Consider the following 16,148-nt stretch of genomic DNA (forward strand, 5'->3'; position numbering starts at 1 on the left):
GACGCCACTGAGTTTGGGGTGATGAGTAGCTTGTATTTTTTTCCCCATAGCAAGCTAGCTTTTTGCCCCTGGCTGGAGAGCCAGGATTAGCCATAGATTTGCAGAACGAATGACTGGACTAACCGGCTCTGCCAGAGCCTGGCAAAAGAAAAAGGCCGAGGCTGGCTGATTCAGGAGATTGGCGCACTCAGCTGTTTATCGAGGATCACTGGTGCCAATCCAGGGTGGCAACCGCTTACATGAGTGATTTTGCAGCCTCTGTTCAGTCACTGGGCAAGCACCCACATCCCAGCTGGCTCACTCTGTTGCCCCTTGGTCGAAGTGCCCTCTCCCCTAGAGGTGGCCCCTTCACAGGGCAGGCACATGGGGCAGCCTAAGGAACCCCGACTTATGGCAAGACACCACAAGCACTAGTTTGGTATATGCCTATTTTTCCTTACTAGCCTCTGACAACCCAGATGCCCTGTCTGCATGGATTGCAACCTGCCAAGGGCTGGGCAGGATCTCTTAGGCCGTGTCTACACAGAGAGACGGTCAAATTTATTAAGATCGACTTTTTAGCATCCGATTTTGTAAAGTCGAAGGGGCATGTCCCAACTGTGCGCAAGAAATCAACGTAGTTTGAAGTAGCGCATCCCCGGTTGGATGGCTACCGTCACCTCTGAGAGTGATGCACTGGAGGTAGCTGTCCCACCGTGCCTGCGCCCCTTTGCATTGTGGGTTATGCATCGTTTATTTTAATAAACGTGTAAATGCCACAATTCTTAGCGGTTACACGATGCTCCCTGAGGCCGGGCCAGCAGCCAGCGGCTCCTAGCTCTACTCTCAGGGAGCCCCCGTCACCCTGCGCTGCTTCCTCTGAATCAGAGGCAGCAGCATGGGGCAGCAACAGCACCTGTTTGCAGGGATCCAAGCTCCCGGTGAAAACTGCTCCAGCATCCCATGGAGCAGCCTCTTTCCCTAGGGTGCCCCTGACACTGGCATTCCAGGAGACAGCCATTTAAAGCATAACAGTCACAAACAGCCTGTCGCTGTACGACGGTTCCTGCCAACAGGACAGCTGCACTAGCAGGAGAGCTAAAGAACTCAGGTTCAGGCAAGACTTCTGCAGGCAAGGCAGCAGTTAGTAGCCACTTCCTTTCTTCAGCGATCCCATGCTGCCTGTGCACGGGTATCCTCCTCAAACCCCCCGTTCCTTACTTGCTAGCAAGAGATCAGCGCTCTGCCGAACAGTTAACTAGCAGCAGTCCCTGCTCCACACTAGGGATGTCAGTGGGTAGCCTGGGCTCACCGGTTAATCACAGGCTACGTCTTCACTGAGAGTTCTTCTTGCAGAAAATAGGCTAGTAAGGGACTCATTAGCATGAATCGTGATCTCATTTGCATATTTTCTGCCGTTTATTTTTTCCACAAGGGGTTACGATGCAAAAAGAAGCAGTGTGGATGGGGGGGATTTTTGGCGTAAAAACCCGTGAGGCATACGGATCTTGCGCAAAACGGTGTTTTTTTGGGGGAAAAAAATCCACACGGCACAAAAAGAAATGGCAGAAAATATGCTAATGAGATCGTGACTCATGCTAAGTCCCTCATTAGCATATTTTCTGCCAGAAGAACTCACGGTGAAGACGAAGCCTTAGTGACTACATGCACCACTTCTTGCTGCCTCTGTATCAGAGGCAGCGGTGGAGGGTGGAGGCTGGGGGAAACGGGAGCCGGTGCGTGTGAGGAAGTGGCTTTAAGCAGGCTCCCCGTGAGCACAGGATCTGTCTGCCCCCCCGCCATCCCCGCACTGCTGCTTCCAATAGAGAGGCAGCAGCATGGAGGGTGAGGGGGGCAGGCTGGAGCCAATACACGCGGGGAGTCGGCTTTTGGCTCTCCGCCCGTGCCAGCTCCGCGGACCCACCTGTCGCCCTCCCCCGCCCACTTTGCTGCCTCCTACAGCCGGTTCCCCCCCAGCACCAGCTCCACAGTGCTGCCTGTCGTTCCCCTCCCCATGCAGTTACACAACCGTTCAATTACATGCCCTCTAACATCCCTGCCCCACACAGCTAAGACCTGCCTGCTGTACAGCACCCACCCAGGCCAAAGGGGAAGCCCTGCCTTCCAGCTGCAAAATGAGGTTAAACCGCCCCGCTCCAGAATAACTGCTTTAATATGCGGTGTGAGAAAACCGCAACGCAGTTGCCGGTTTCGCCCGTTGCAGAGGGGCCTGGTGAAAAGCTTCCCCAAACCCCCGCGCTTGTTGCTTTCACGTTGCCAGAATCCCCCGATGGATGTTAAGCCATCCAGAATGCCCATCGCAGGTGCTACATCAGCAGCTGGGACCAGGAATTAAACCTCTTGGGTTTATTTTGAACAAACAGTCCCTCCGCGATCAGAAACAAGCTCCCCCTTTTTTTTTTGCAAGGCAATTTTAAATCTGACAGGCCACACATGAGGCAGCCCAATGGATGCTACTGTTCACCACAGCATCTGAGCTGTCCCCACCCCATCACCAGCCCCTCTCCGTTGCCTCTTGGCTATTCCCTTCCACTTTCAAGACACATAATCTGGCCATGTAGATTGCCACTGTGCTGTGCCCTTTACGACAGGAGGTATGTTAATAGTCTCCGGGCAGGAGGCAGGGAATCTCATTTCTGCACTTGGCTGGAGATGAATAAATCAACTCTCCAGCTGGCTACAGGCAAAGCTTTAAAAAAAGAAAAAAAAAAGCCATTTTAAATGAAATTAGATTTTTAAACACCGGCAGAAAACCAGGATAATCCCTTTTGAAGACTTCAAAGGCGCAAGCCCAGCACTACTTCGGCTGAAGTTTGAGACGTTTATGAACAGCCTCTGAATTAATTAAAAAGCCCCCCAAGTACTTCAGACGGGTAAGAACAGAACAAACATGGGGACTGGCAGAGCAGCCTCCGGTGCAGCTAGTGGAAGGAGGCTTTGAGAAAGTAAACCCGCACCCGAGATATTTCATAACCAGACAGGTGGGAAATTTTCGTGCCTAATCACAAGGCCATCTGAAGAGTAAGAGGGGAGAGGAGGAGAAGTGGAATCTCACCAAGCCTCTGTTAAAATAACTTGCAAAGGGAACCCAGGGGGTAGGTGTGAAGCCATTACATAACGCGGTGGAGGCGGAGCTGGTTTCTTCTCTCTGCTCTGGAGAGGAGATTTGGGGAAGAGCTGGATCTAGTCCTTGTACGGCTGAGGAGCGTGGCTACCAAGCTACTCAAGAAAAGCAGACCGACTGTTCACATGCCAGCGGTAACAAGCAGCGGGGCTGGGGAAGGGGCGCACAGAGCCATGACACTGGCATACTTCCATTCAAGGGTCAGCAGAGATACCCGGACTCCCAGCCAGACTCACCCGAATCCTTCTCATGGCTGCTACGATCTCCACACGGCTGTTGGGTCTCGGCACATCCAGGCTGCCGATGTACTGAAAGAAGAGAAGAGCGGTGAGACGGCCTTCGGAAACAACTGCCGCAAAGGCAGTGCAGTGGCTTCAAAACGAACCGCGTCTTTGGCTGAAAGCGAGCCCACGAGAGACTGGGCAGCTGGACACCTCAAATGCATGGCAGACGTGTCTGTCAGCCCCTAGAAGGATCCGTGGCAGGCATCAATTAGGGATGCAAAAGGTTAACTCTTCAATCGGTTTCCCGGTAAGCACACTGGGAAGCATTAGGCTTATCGGGTAACTGGTCTCACAGCTAACCACGGCAGGCTGGAGCTGCCCCGGCGGAGCGCAGCTGGCAAGGTGAGCAGCCAGCAGGACCCTGCGTGCATGGGGACAGCAGGCGGGGCCCTGGCCATTCCAACTCAGCATGGGGCGGCCCAGCAGTGGTGTCCCAGTCCCCATCACAGAAGTCAGGCAGGTGGGTCTCCATCCCTGGCTGGCCCTAACCCCTTCTGATTGGGCTTGGCCCAGGCAGGCCAGCAGGGCCCACCCCCCAGCTATGATGCAAAATGGCAGAAGCTGGGCGGGCAGTTAACGAGTTATTAAATCACTAACATTTTAGTAGTTTACATAAGAACGGCCATGCTGGGTCAGACCAAAGGTCCATCTAGCCCAGTGTCCTGTCTGCCGACAGTGGCCAATACCAGATGCCCCAGAGCCGTGGTCACCAACCAGTAGATCGCGAGCTACCGGTAGATCTTGGGGGCTCTCAGAGTAGCTCTTGAGTCCTCTCTGAACTGAGCATCCGCACAGTACATTTACATTAGATTTCCTCATGTAATGTAGGCGGGGCTTCAAGGAAGGGGCGGGGCAGTAGATCTTCGCCTGTTCTGAGACTTAAAAAGTGATCTTGGGTGTAAAAACGTTGGAGACCACTGCTCCAGAGGTTGTGTTCCCTCCAGGTAATCCTCACGTGATCCCCCGTCACCCATTTACAGACAGAGGCTGGGGACACCATTCCTACTCATCCTGGCTAATAGCCATTAATGGACCTCTCCATGAATCTATCTAGCTCTTTTTTGAACCCTGTTAAAGTTCTAGCCTTCAGCACATCCTCTGGCAAGGAGTTCCACAGGCTGACTGTGTGCTGAGTGAAGAAAAACTCCCCTTTTGTTTGTTTTAAACCTGCTGCCTATTCATTTCATTTGGTGACCCCTAGTTCTTATATTGTGGGAATAAGTAAATAACTTTTCCTTATTCACTTTTTCCACACCAGTCATGATTTTATAGACCTCTGTCCTATCCTCCCTTAGGCTATGTCTAGACTACAAGCCTCTTTCGAAAGATACTTTCGAAAGAGCCTCTTTCGAAAGAGAGCGTCTAGACTGCACGCGGAACTTTCGAAAGAGCAAGCCGCTTTTTCGAAAGAAAGCACCCAGTGAGTCTGGATGCTCTCTTTCGAAGAAGCCCTATTTACATTCAAGAACGCCTTCTTTCGAAAGAAGCACTTTCGAAAGAAGGCGTTCTTCCTCGTGAAATGAGGTTTACCGCCGTCGAAAGAAAAGCCGCGTTCTTTCGATTTAATTTCGAAAGAACGCGGCTGCAGTCTAGACGCAGGTGAAGTTTTTTCGGAAAAAGGCTACTTTTCCCAAAAAAAACCCTGAGTCTGGACACAGCCTTAGTCTCCTCTTCTCTACGCTGAAAAGTCCCGGGCTTTTTAATCTCTCTTCATATGGGACCCTTTCCAAACCCCTCATCATTTTTGTTACCCTTTTCTGAACCTTTTCTAATGCCAGTATTTCTTTTTTGAGATGAGGTGACCACATCTGTACTCAGTATTCAAGACGTGGGCGTACCATGATTTTATACAGAGGCAATAGGATATTTTCGGTCTTATTGTCTATCCCTTTTTTTTAATGACTCCCAACGTTCGGTTTGCTTTTTTGACTGCCCCTGCGCACTGAGTGGATGTTTTCAGAGAACTATCCACAATGACTCCAAGATCACTCTTGAGTAGTTGTAGCCAAATTAGTCCCCATCATATTGTATGTATAGTACAACTATTAAAACTCTTTTTGTACATCCCTAGTATCAATGGATCCTTAATTGCAGGTTTAAGCCCTTGATCTTGTCTAGGTCTAGAAATGCCCTTAAATACGTTAGATCTTCTAGTTGAGTCATCCCACTAAAAGCCTCTTTCCTGGAAGCACGATCCAGTTTGTGACATTCTACTGGACTCTATTAGAGACTCTTGCTTGAGTGCAACGCACGAGGAGACAACGGCTGGCAACCAGAAGCAGAGGGACAGCCGCTAGCCAAACCTCATCTTACAGTGCGTCCCAGGGACCAACATGCAGCCGTCACTGTCCATCATCTTCCTCCCCTTCACCAAAAGAAGCCTCTTAAAAACCTCAGAGTCCCAGGCATCCTCAGAAGGTCTGCACAGCTGATCAGTGCCCTTCCGTGTTCCCACTGTGCCTCTCCGGACATAAGTGGCCCTTTTTGCTTGCTGGGTCTAGCAGAATTCTCCACCGGATCTTGGAAACTGTTCCAGAGTCGGTGTTCTGTGTTGGCCCCGCCTGTCACGAGGCACTAGCGGCAGCCCTGCGTTCCTACTGGACACAGCAAGTTGCCCGGTTGAGTTTGCACTCAAGTGCTGGGCACTTCCCCCGGCAGCGTCAAACTTACGCTTTGCAGCGGTGGCACCTCCACCTGTTGAAGCTCAAGGCGGATGGAAAGCGCCAGCCCCAGCATGGAAACCTGCCCCCAACCATTTACGAAAGGCAGCCTTCCATAGCGTGGCTGCCTTAGTCCTGCCCACGGGTTCGGGTGGCATTGGGGCCAGCGACATGGGTCAGAACGTAGCATGACGGCCAACCTGACAGCAGGAGTCAGCCCTCCCATGGACGGTTCCCTTGTGAGGGCAGCACTGCGCCCTTCGGCTCAGACCCTACTGGCCCACGCTCGTGGGCCAAGCCAGCCAAGGGCAGTTATCTGAGCAGCGACCGGAAGGAACAGCTCTCGGCTGCAGGACAGGGGATCCCTTTAACACATAGGGCGTAATGAATATACAAGGCAGCAGAGCGCTGCCCGCAGGGCTGCACCCCAACACACCAGTGCAACTTAGATCTCGGCTGTTCTTCTGCCCCAGGTCGGGGGGGAATCCAAACATCCCCCGGACAGAGCAGTTCTTTGGCGGGGAACATCCCACGTAGCCTCTGGCCCATGTGCAGCATAGCTGAGTGGAAGCAGGGGAGCGGGTGGGGTGGGGGGGCTGCCTGAGTCAGCCGGCAAACAGAAGTAGAAGGAGTGGGCGATCGGCATCCTGGCAGCGCTGGGGTGTGCGGGTTGCTGTCCTGCGGCCATATGCCTTGGAAGCCGGACAGCTGGAGCGAGGGAGTCAAGATTCCGAAAGCCAGTCCAATGTGTCGGCATTCGCATCCTCCCAGCAGGTTCTGTCAGGGAGCTCATCGGTGGCGCGTGCGGCCCGTCTCTCCTGCTTCGCAGACGTGCCTGGTTCGCAGCCCTGCCCCCCGCCCCAATCCATCAGAGGCCCCGGTGCCGACAAAGCACAGCCTCCATGCGTAAGAGGGTTTGGCTCGTGAGTCCAGAGGGCTTTTTGGGGCCAGCAAGTCAAGGAAGCGCTGTGGAAGTCATGACAGCCCCTGGCTCTCACTGGGCATGTTAGCATCTCTATGCAATTTTGAGATCACTGCTGCAAGACAAAACTCTACAAGACACCGGGTCTTGCGAGCTACAAGCTTGTATTCCATGAATCCTAGGGCTGGAAGAGACCTCAGGAGTCATCGCGTCCAGCCCCCGGCCCAAAGCAGGACCAACCCCAACTCCATCATCCCAGCCAGGGCTCTGTCAAGCCGGGACCTAAAAACCTCTAGGGATGGAGATTCCACCCCCGCCCTAGGGAGCCCATCCCAGTGCTTCCCCACCCTCCTCAGGAAACAGTTGTCCCTAATATCCAGCCTAGACCTCCCCCACGGCAGCTTGAGACCATTGCTCCTTGTTCTGTCCTCTGTCACCACTGAGAACAGCCTCCCCTCAGCCTCTTTGGAACCCCCCTTTAGGGAGTCGAAGGCTGCTAACAAATCCCCCCTCACTCTTCTCTTGACTAAATACGCCCAAATCCCTCTACACAGACTGGAGGTCTCAGTTGACCATTTCCTGCTCTATCAGCCGTCTAGAAATAAGCCCTGCAAGCGACCTGGCAGGTCATCTCGTTTTCCTGCGCCTCGGTCAGCGTCGCCACGTCTTCCAGCAATGCTGTTTTCTAACTACAGCAACACCCTGGAGAGCCATCAGAGCGCGCCAGGCCTCGGCGCAGGAGCGCCTGGGATCCACGGGGAGGGAAAAGACTAAATGGGATCTGTTTGGTTTGTCCCATTCACAAAAGGCTACAGTAAGTTACATGAAAAAAAAAAATCAATTCAAAGTAAGATTGCAAAGTGCCAGCCTCCCACAAACCGCAGGCAATGGGGAGCAAGCCAGTGGCCAAGGACACTTCTGTTGGCTTTGCTCTCTGACCCTGTACTGGAGTCCCAATCCTGCAAGCAGAGCCAGGTGTGCCTATGGAGAGCCCCATCAAGTTCAGGAGGCTTCCACCCAAGTGTGAGGCAGTTTGCTTGCAGTGTCAGGCTCTTACGTGGCCACCTGCGCTTTGTGAATTCAGCCCTAAAGATCTGAGCGATAAATGCATTAATATAATGCAGCATGGCCTGGTGCTTACAGCCTGGAAAGAATCAGAAAGGAGAACTACTACCAATAAACAAAAGTCTTGCATGAAGTAAGTTAGATAGTTAATAAGCTGGCCATTTTAAGAGGCACAGCCAGACTGATGTACCTGGAAAAGACACACCCTATACGAGGACTCCGGGCATGTCTATACTTACTGGGGAATTGGTATTGTAGCGATCGATCCTCCCAGGCTCGATTGAGCAAGTCTAGTGAAGACCCACTAAATCACCCGCCAATCGCTCTTTAGTTAACTCCAGTATTCCACCGGAACGAGAAGCATAAAGAAAGTCAATGGGAGAGGTTCTCCAGTTGATTCCCTGCAGCAACTCAAACCTAAAATATGTTGACTCCAGATCTGCTATTCACAGGGCTCGACAAACCGCGGCAAAATCCACTCGCCAGCCCTGCACCGCGCATGCGCCAGACCCGCACTGCGCATGTGCGCGCCGCCAGTGAACGAGGCTACCGGCTGAAATCTACTCGCCACGGGCAAGTAGATACACGGATTTGTCGAGCCCTGACTATTTACATAGCCGGAGTTGCGTCCCTTAGGTCGACGTGCTCCATAGTGTAGACCTGCCCTACGGAAGCGTGTTATTAAGGTCAAGCAAACTTCATCTGCAATGGAAGAGGAGACAGCCCTTTACAACTTGAAGAGTAGAGATGGACAAGCAGCTGGAAATCAATAGATACACCCACTCTCTCCATAGCATGGTAGGTCTACAGTGGACGGAGTTCAGGTGCCTACCTTACCCATTAGAAGTGCAACTCCATGTTGTAGCCCCTTTTAAAAGTTCATTAATGTAACAGCTCTTTGCCTGATCAAAGTGCTATCTAGTATAGCAGCTGTTGCATCTTATACATTCAAAGTATCTCTCTCTCCAGCTAAGCGGGACTTTTGACAAGTAATTGAGAACTTGACCAGATCTCTCTCTCCTTTTAAACCTACAGCTCCTTCAGCGGGAAAACAGACCTGCACACGGCCAACGTTTTTAAAGCGTCATTTGAACGTAGTCCCTTTCCTTACAGCTGGGGGGAGGGGCGAAAAACACATTCCACTGCTAATCTGTCAGCCCACCTGCAAACCAAACTAGAATTACTCCTGAAAAATGCAATTCATTTTGCCGGTTAAATTACGAACTCATCCCCCCCTGCACTGACTGGAAGTCAGTTACAACAAACTTGTTTTCTCCCAGGCAGGTGTACACCCTGACAATGATATCAGTCATTCTTAGATCCTCTCTCAAGATTACGTCCATTAACATTCACACTTGGCCTTCTCTCACTTTCCCTGCAGCACAGTGGTTCCACGAGAAGAACACGGAATTTAACCCAATACCCGTTACCATATGGCAGAGGTAGGAAACCTTTTTTTGGGCTGGGGGCCACTGACCCACAGAAAGATCAGGCCGGGACCGGACACAAGTAAGAAGCAAAAAAGTAACCCTCAATGATGTGGCCCGACTGAGAGGGTTTGTCTAGACTATATGGCTCCATCAACGGAGCCATGTAAACTAGTTTACCCGGATAGGCAAAGAAGCGGGGATTTATTTTAACGAAGCGGGGATTATTTAAACGTGGCCGCCACACTGTGCCGACGATCAGCTGATCCGGCACAGTGCGGCAGTCTAGACGCGGATCTGTCGGCTGGGGAAGCCTTTCCTGACCGATCCCTTATGTCTCATGAAACGAGGTTTACAGGATCGGTCGGTAAAGGCTTCCCTAGCCCACAGATCCACCTCTAGACTGCCGCTCTGTGCCGGATCAGCTGATCGTCGGCACAGTGTGGCGGCCATGTTTATTTTAACGAAGCGGGGATTATTTAAATCCCTGCTTCTTTGCCTATGCCGGGTAAACCAGTTTACATGGCTCCGTCGACGGAGCCATGTAGTCTAGACTTACCCAGAAAGAGAAAGACATTCCCCACATTCCCCTCGCACACCAGAGCCTAGGGAGGGAGGCCAGCCTATTTTGCATGTTCCAGCCCCACAGGGAAATGGTGGAGGGGGTGCTGGAACACCAGCACACACTCCCCAATGCTGGGGGGGAGTCTAGGGGGCCAGATCCAGGCAAGCCAGGAGCCACATCCAGCCCCCCCCCCCCCCCCGGCCTTAGGTTCCCCACCCCTGCTATATGGGTTTCCAAGGAAGAATTTTTTCTAACTATTGAGCTCCTTCAGTCAGGGTGAGCGTACTCCTACGGGGCTGCCCCATCCGTGTGGAACCTCTGAATACAAATGCTCATGTTACAAATACTGGTAGAGTCAGAGTAATAGGGCTCAAAGTGACAAGGGACTATTGAACGATCTAGTCCAAGGACAGGCAAGATATACTGCTGGCTGCTCCTGGTGTTTCGCCGTGTTGCGTGGGGAGGAGGTTTTGCGCACTGCCCTCACCCCCAGCACAATCGCTCAGCTCCTCTTGGCCAGACAACAGCCAATGGGAGCTGAGAGATTGTGTTGGGGGTGGGGGCAACGTGCACAACCTCACCCCCACGCCTGGATACATGGTGCAGGGAGCCACAAGGAAAAGCCAGCTGCTTTGAGCCATCTGGGGCTGCTGGCAGACACGGAGCCCGCCTGAGGGCCCGACTGGGCTGCCAGCCAGGAGCCACCTAGGTAAGCGACTCCTGGTCAGAGCCTGCCCCAACACGCCACCACCCAAACTCTCTGCATTTCCCCTCCCCCGACACAGGGCACAGCTCCCTCCCAGATCCTGCACTCACTCCTACACCCCTCTCCCAGGCCAGAGGTGGACAATAATTGTTGGGGGGGGGGGGGACACTTCATAAATTTCTGACGTGATTGTGGACCAGAGAGGGGCCTTGGGCAGAAGGGGCGGGGCCTGTAAATAGCATGAGTTGGAAGGGCTGGCACTTCCCCGGTAGCTCCCAGGCAATGTGCTAGGGCAGTGGTTCCCGGCAAACTTTTACAAACTTTTGGCAGTCTGGTAACATTGTATTTAAATATTTGCATATTCATTATGCAATTAAAAGGTCACCAGTCCACCAAAATATGTACCCCCCGTGCCTGCCCACAGAGCCGCCGCAAACAGCCGGCTTCAGCTCCAGCAGCCGCCAGCTACGACGCACCCTAGAGCAGCCGGCACGGGCATGGCCTGGCTGTGCAGTTTGTGGCCTGGTATTGGGCTGCAGCCCAGCAGTTGGGAACCACAGCGTTAGAGGGTAAGGCTGGGAGATGCAACGGGCTGGATGAAAGAGCTAGGCAGGCCAGATCCAGCCTGCTTACCCAGCCCTGTCCCAGCCGCTGCACCCTAATCCCCCGCCCCAGGTCACAACCCCCTCCTTCACTCAAACGCCCTCTCCTGCACCCCAGGCCCATACCCAGAGCTTCCCTCTGCAGCCAACCTCCGTCCCAGACCCCACCCCCGCTCCATAGAAAAGCACAGCCCTTGACCACTTACCAAAACCTTGGAGTGGCCCCCATCAAAAATTACTGCCCATCTCTGGTCTTGTCTGACTCCCTGTACACCACAAGCATCTGCCCCATCCCACGCCCACTGGCACGTGCTATAGACAGAAATGATGCAAAGTCCTATGCTGTCAAGAGGAGCCTTTCCAGGCCAGTCCCAGGGCAAACCGTGCAGGAAAGATTCCAAGATTGCAAAGACTCCCCAAAAAAAAAAATCTAGTGCAAACCGGCTTAATTTGAGCATAACAGCCCAATGTCAGTGACCTTTTGCGACTTTCCCCTCCCCATTTCCTCTGCTCAAAAGCACGAGAAGGTAGTACGGTTTGTTGGCACATTTTGAAGTTCCTTTCCTTTTTTCAAGCCCCCTTGCTGAGACAAACATTCGGAAGGGGGCTGAAACTAGCGTGGGAACAAGCGATTGAGAACACTAAGGAAAGATACAGAGTCAGAAAGACTTTTCGGTCTTGTTCATGGAAAAAAACACCTTGGTTTATTACCCGTGACACCAACGCATGTGACTCTACTAGCCAGGGAAGTGCATGAGAACTCCGGTTATGGCCGGTTAGTACCCATGGGCAACTGCAATTTAAAGCCCGGTGGTTAAAACGCTATTGAACTTGGGCCTTATTGTAAGGGTGCAAGGCCACTCAAAAGTTCAGGGTTGGAAGGCAGCCATGTCCCAGCACCTGTAGGACAGCGAGGTCCTGACGCTAGGCAGCCAACATTCAAGGCACCTGAAGTCAACGAACACTTGTGAAAGTGCTGGCTTTAATGTTTTCAAAGGCAAGAGGGTTGAAGCCCCCGGTGCACAGAGATCGGCTGAGCCTTGGTCAACGTTCCTGCTAATCTTTCCCATCATGGGTGGATTTTTCCTGTTCATGTGCGGAATAAGTTTTGCTATGTGCACCAAGACAGGTGTGAACATGCACCACCAAGAGAAACACAAACCTTAGCTGGGGGCACTCTGCTATTCAGCTGGGCAGCATTGGAATCTCTCCTGAACAGCCGCACGGGCGCCCAACTTACAGGGAAAAGCAGCCCTTGGCCTTCCTGCAATTCACTTCCTGGCTGCTCAGTTTGTACCTGGCGCCTTCTGTGTCACAGGTTTTAGACAAATGCTTCCTTGAGCAGCAGATGCTGGGTAACTGCTCCTGTCCGTGACAGCTGCTCTTCCTCCCCCCCCCCAACCAGGCCCAGTGTGATCACGGGTCCATTCTTTTCAGCACACCATGCGTTAAGTGACTTCAAGGGGAGCCCAACCGTTATCTGATTACAATAGGATAGTAAATATAATGCCTCTACATACATCTGTGGTTCACCCACATCTGAAATACTGCATGCAGTTCCCATCACCCTATCGCCAATCAAATAGATTAGAGAATGGGAAAAGGTACAGAAGAGGCCTGCCAAAAAAACAAGAAGGGTATGGAACAGCTTCTGTATGAGAGATTTAAAATCTCAGCTTGGGAAAAGGCAACAAAGGAGGGGCAGGGAAGATGCCTCCCTGGTGTGGCGCTGGGGAACAAGGAAGGGTTATTTACCCTTTCTCTGGGAGACAACTTTTACAAACAAGGAGTGGACATCTTAGAGACCCTGGCGAAGTGGCATCTTAGAGAGCAACAGGAATACATGGCTAGCTGGGGGGCAAACCCGCTTCCTCCCAGGAGTAAGAGAGTAGCGTGTTGGTCTCGCTGAAACAAAAACCAGGACTGTGCAGCACTTTAAAGACGAGCCAGAGGGTTTAGCCGGGGATGAGCTTTCGTGGGCCTGACCCACTTCCTCCGAGGAGGGGCTCTTGCGTGGCTTACAGCCGGGGATGGCTTCGTTCCGGGAGCGCACGACGAACCCGAGGGGAGCCCTTTCCCCGCCACGCATCCGAGCGGTGGAGGCCAACACTAGACGGGGCTCAAAGCGGGAAGGAGACGTGCTCCGCGGCCAGGAGGGGCAGGGACCAACCTTAAGCCTCTGACAGCCCGGAGCTGCGGCAGGGGCCGGATCCCCGGCGAGCAGCCCCGCTCTGCTCCTCCCCGGGTTGGGAGCCGGGGCAGCCCGGAGCTCGGCCCGGCGGCTGGCGGGGGACCCGGGCGCCCCGCCGCGGGGGGGGCGGAGAGGAAATCGAGACACTTGTTGCACGGGCAGGCTCGGGCGCCACGAGGGGGGCAGGCGGGGCGGGCCCGGGGGCGCGGGGCGGGGGGGGGCAGGCGGGCCCGGGGGTGCGGGGCGGGGGGGGACAGGCTGGGGGGGCAGGCGGGCCCGGGGGTGCGGGGCGGGGGGGGCAGGCGGGCCCGGGGGTGCGGGGCGGGGGGGGACAGGCTGGGGGGGCAGGCGGGCCCGGGGGTGCGGGGCGGGGGGGGACAGGCTGGGGGGGGCAGGCGGGCCCGGGGGCGCGGTGCTGGGGGGGTCCGGGGGTGCGGTGCGGGCAGGCGGGGGTGCAGGGCTGGGGGGGCAGGCGGGGGACCCGGGGGGGCAGGCGGGGGTGCGGGGCGGGGGGGACAGGCTGGGGGGGGCAGGCGGGCCCGGGGGTGCGGTGCGGGGGGGCCCGGGGGTGCGGGGCGGGGGGGCAGGCGGGGGGGTCCGGGGGTGCGGGGCGGGGGGGCAGGCGGGGGGGGCCGGGGGTGCGGGGCGGGGGGGGCAGGCTGGGGGGACAGGCGGGGGGGGCCCGGGGGCGGTGCGGGGGGGCAGGCGGGGGGGCCCGGGGGCGCGGGGCGGGGGGGCAGGCGGGGGGGCCCGGGGGCGGTGCGGGGGGCCCGGCTCACCTTGGCCTGGAAGTGGATCCCGTGCTGGAAGGCGTCCTCGTTGTGCAGCGGCACCCGCGAGTCACAGCCGTCATCCACCAGGTTGTAGCGGCTCCGCACCGGCATCGCGGCGGCCGCTCCGGCCCCGGCCCGCGGGGCATCGCCCGCCCGCCCGGAGCCCGCGCACCCCCCCGCCCGGCGGCTCCGGCCGCGGTTTGAATGAGCGGCCCCCGGCTGCCCGCGGCGCCGCCCGCCCATTGGGCCCCGCTGCCCTCACGTGACGGGCGGGGGCGGCGCTGCTGGCGCGGGGGGGGGCTGCCGCTGCCTCCCCCCCCGCCCTGCAGGGATCGCGGAGGAGCCCGGACCCCGCCCCCGCCGGCCGTGGCCAGTCCCTGCCCCTCCCCGGAACCCACCTGTGTCACCCCCCCCCGGCTCCCCCACTCCCTACCCCCACCCCGGATCCTGGCTCCCCCCTTACCCCTGACCCCCACCCCAGATCCTGGCCGCCCCCCCCAGTCTCTATCCCCCACCCCAGATCCTATCCGCCCTCCCCCCAGTCTCTTCCCCCCATCCCGGATGCTGGTCGGGCACCCCCCCCCCCCCGCCCCTGACCCCCATCCCAGATCCTGGCCGCCCCCCCCCAGTCTCTATCCCCCACCCCAGATCCTGGCCGCCCCCCCCCAGCCCCTGACCCCCACCCCAGATCCTGGCCGCCCCCCCCATCTCTATCCCCCACCCCAGATCCTGGCCGCCCCCCCCAGCCCCTGACCCCCACCCCAGATCCTGGCCGCCCCCCCCATCTCTATCCCCCACCCCAGATCCTGGCCGCCCCCCCCAGTCTCTATCCCCCACCCCAGATCCTGGCTGCCCCCCCTGCTTCCCACCCCGGCTCCTGTCCGGCTCCCCCACTCTCTACCCCCACCCCAGATCCTGGCACCCCCTCATACCTCTGACCCCCACCCCAGATCCTATCCGCCCTCTCCCCAGTCTCTTCCCCCCACCCCAGAAGCTGGTTGGGCACCCCTATCCCCGGCCTCTGACCCCCATCCCAGATCCTGGCCGCCCCCCCAGTCTCTATCCCCCACCCCTGATCCTGGCTGCTGCCCCTGCCCCAGTTCCTGGCCGGCTCCCCCACTCTCTACCCCCACCCCAGATCCTGGCTGCCTCCCATACCCCTGACCCCCACCCCGGATCCTAGCCGCCCTCCCCCCAGTCTCTTCCCCCCACCCCAGATCCTGGCTGCCCTCCCATGCCCCTGACTACCACCCCGGATCCTGGCTTCTCCCCCATACCCCTGACCCCCACCCTGGGATCCTGGCCAGCCCCCCCAGTCTCTGCCCCCCACTCCAGATCCTGGCTGGCACCCCACCAGGCCCTTCCCCCCACAGGCAACACAGAAGGTAGAGCTGATCTGCTGCACTCCAGCTCCCCTCTCCCTTTGCCCGCCTTAGCCGGCCCTGCACAGCTCCCTGCCAACGCTCTGTGCTCCTTGACAAGTTGCTTTCTGCGCCCCTTTGGGAACTCAGTCATGATGACCTGTCCTTTGGAGCCTGAGGCAGTCCTGGGAGCCAGCTGCATCTGGGGCTTGGCAGCCGCCCTTCACATCCAAACCGGGCCTGACAAGAATTGTTTGGATCTGACTTTGGAAACAGCTGGGAAGCCTGAAACTGAATGATTTGTTCACCTCATAGAGGAGGTGAAGTTTATGTCATGGAGCGATTTCTGCCAGAGCACCTGAAAACAATGGGCGTTGTTGCCCATGTGAGCTACAGTGCTAGCGCTGCCAGCGTGAATTAAGGGCGGAATAGCCACGCTAACTCGTGTCTGTCTTTGCTCTTGCTTAA

General features: G+C 56.3%; 1 protein-coding gene across 2 annotated transcripts in view; it reads right to left on the reverse strand.

Moving 5' to 3' along the window:
- Positions 1-14,516, reverse strand: part of LOC102450481 (carboxyl-terminal PDZ ligand of neuronal nitric oxide synthase protein) — a 68,056-nt gene extending 53,540 nt beyond the window's left edge. Inside the window, exons 1-2 of one of the 2 annotated variants that reach the window (XM_075905419.1) lie at positions 14,326-14,516; positions 3,361-3,432 (exon numbers count right to left, since the gene is read on the reverse strand). In XM_075905419.1, coding sequence (XP_075761534.1) covers positions 3,361-3,432; positions 14,326-14,430 — 177 coding nt within the window. In that variant the 5' untranslated portion in view covers positions 14,431-14,516. The remainder of the gene's footprint in view (positions 1-3,360; positions 3,433-14,325) is intronic. The other variant, XM_075905420.1, reaches the window with a different exon arrangement.
- Positions 14,517-16,148: the final 1,632 nt, after the last annotated feature.

Source organism: Pelodiscus sinensis, chromosome 22 (genome assembly GCF_049634645.1).
Source record: "Pelodiscus sinensis isolate JC-2024 chromosome 22, ASM4963464v1, whole genome shotgun sequence".
NCBI classification, from domain to species: domain Eukaryota; kingdom Metazoa; phylum Chordata; order Testudines; family Trionychidae; genus Pelodiscus; species Pelodiscus sinensis.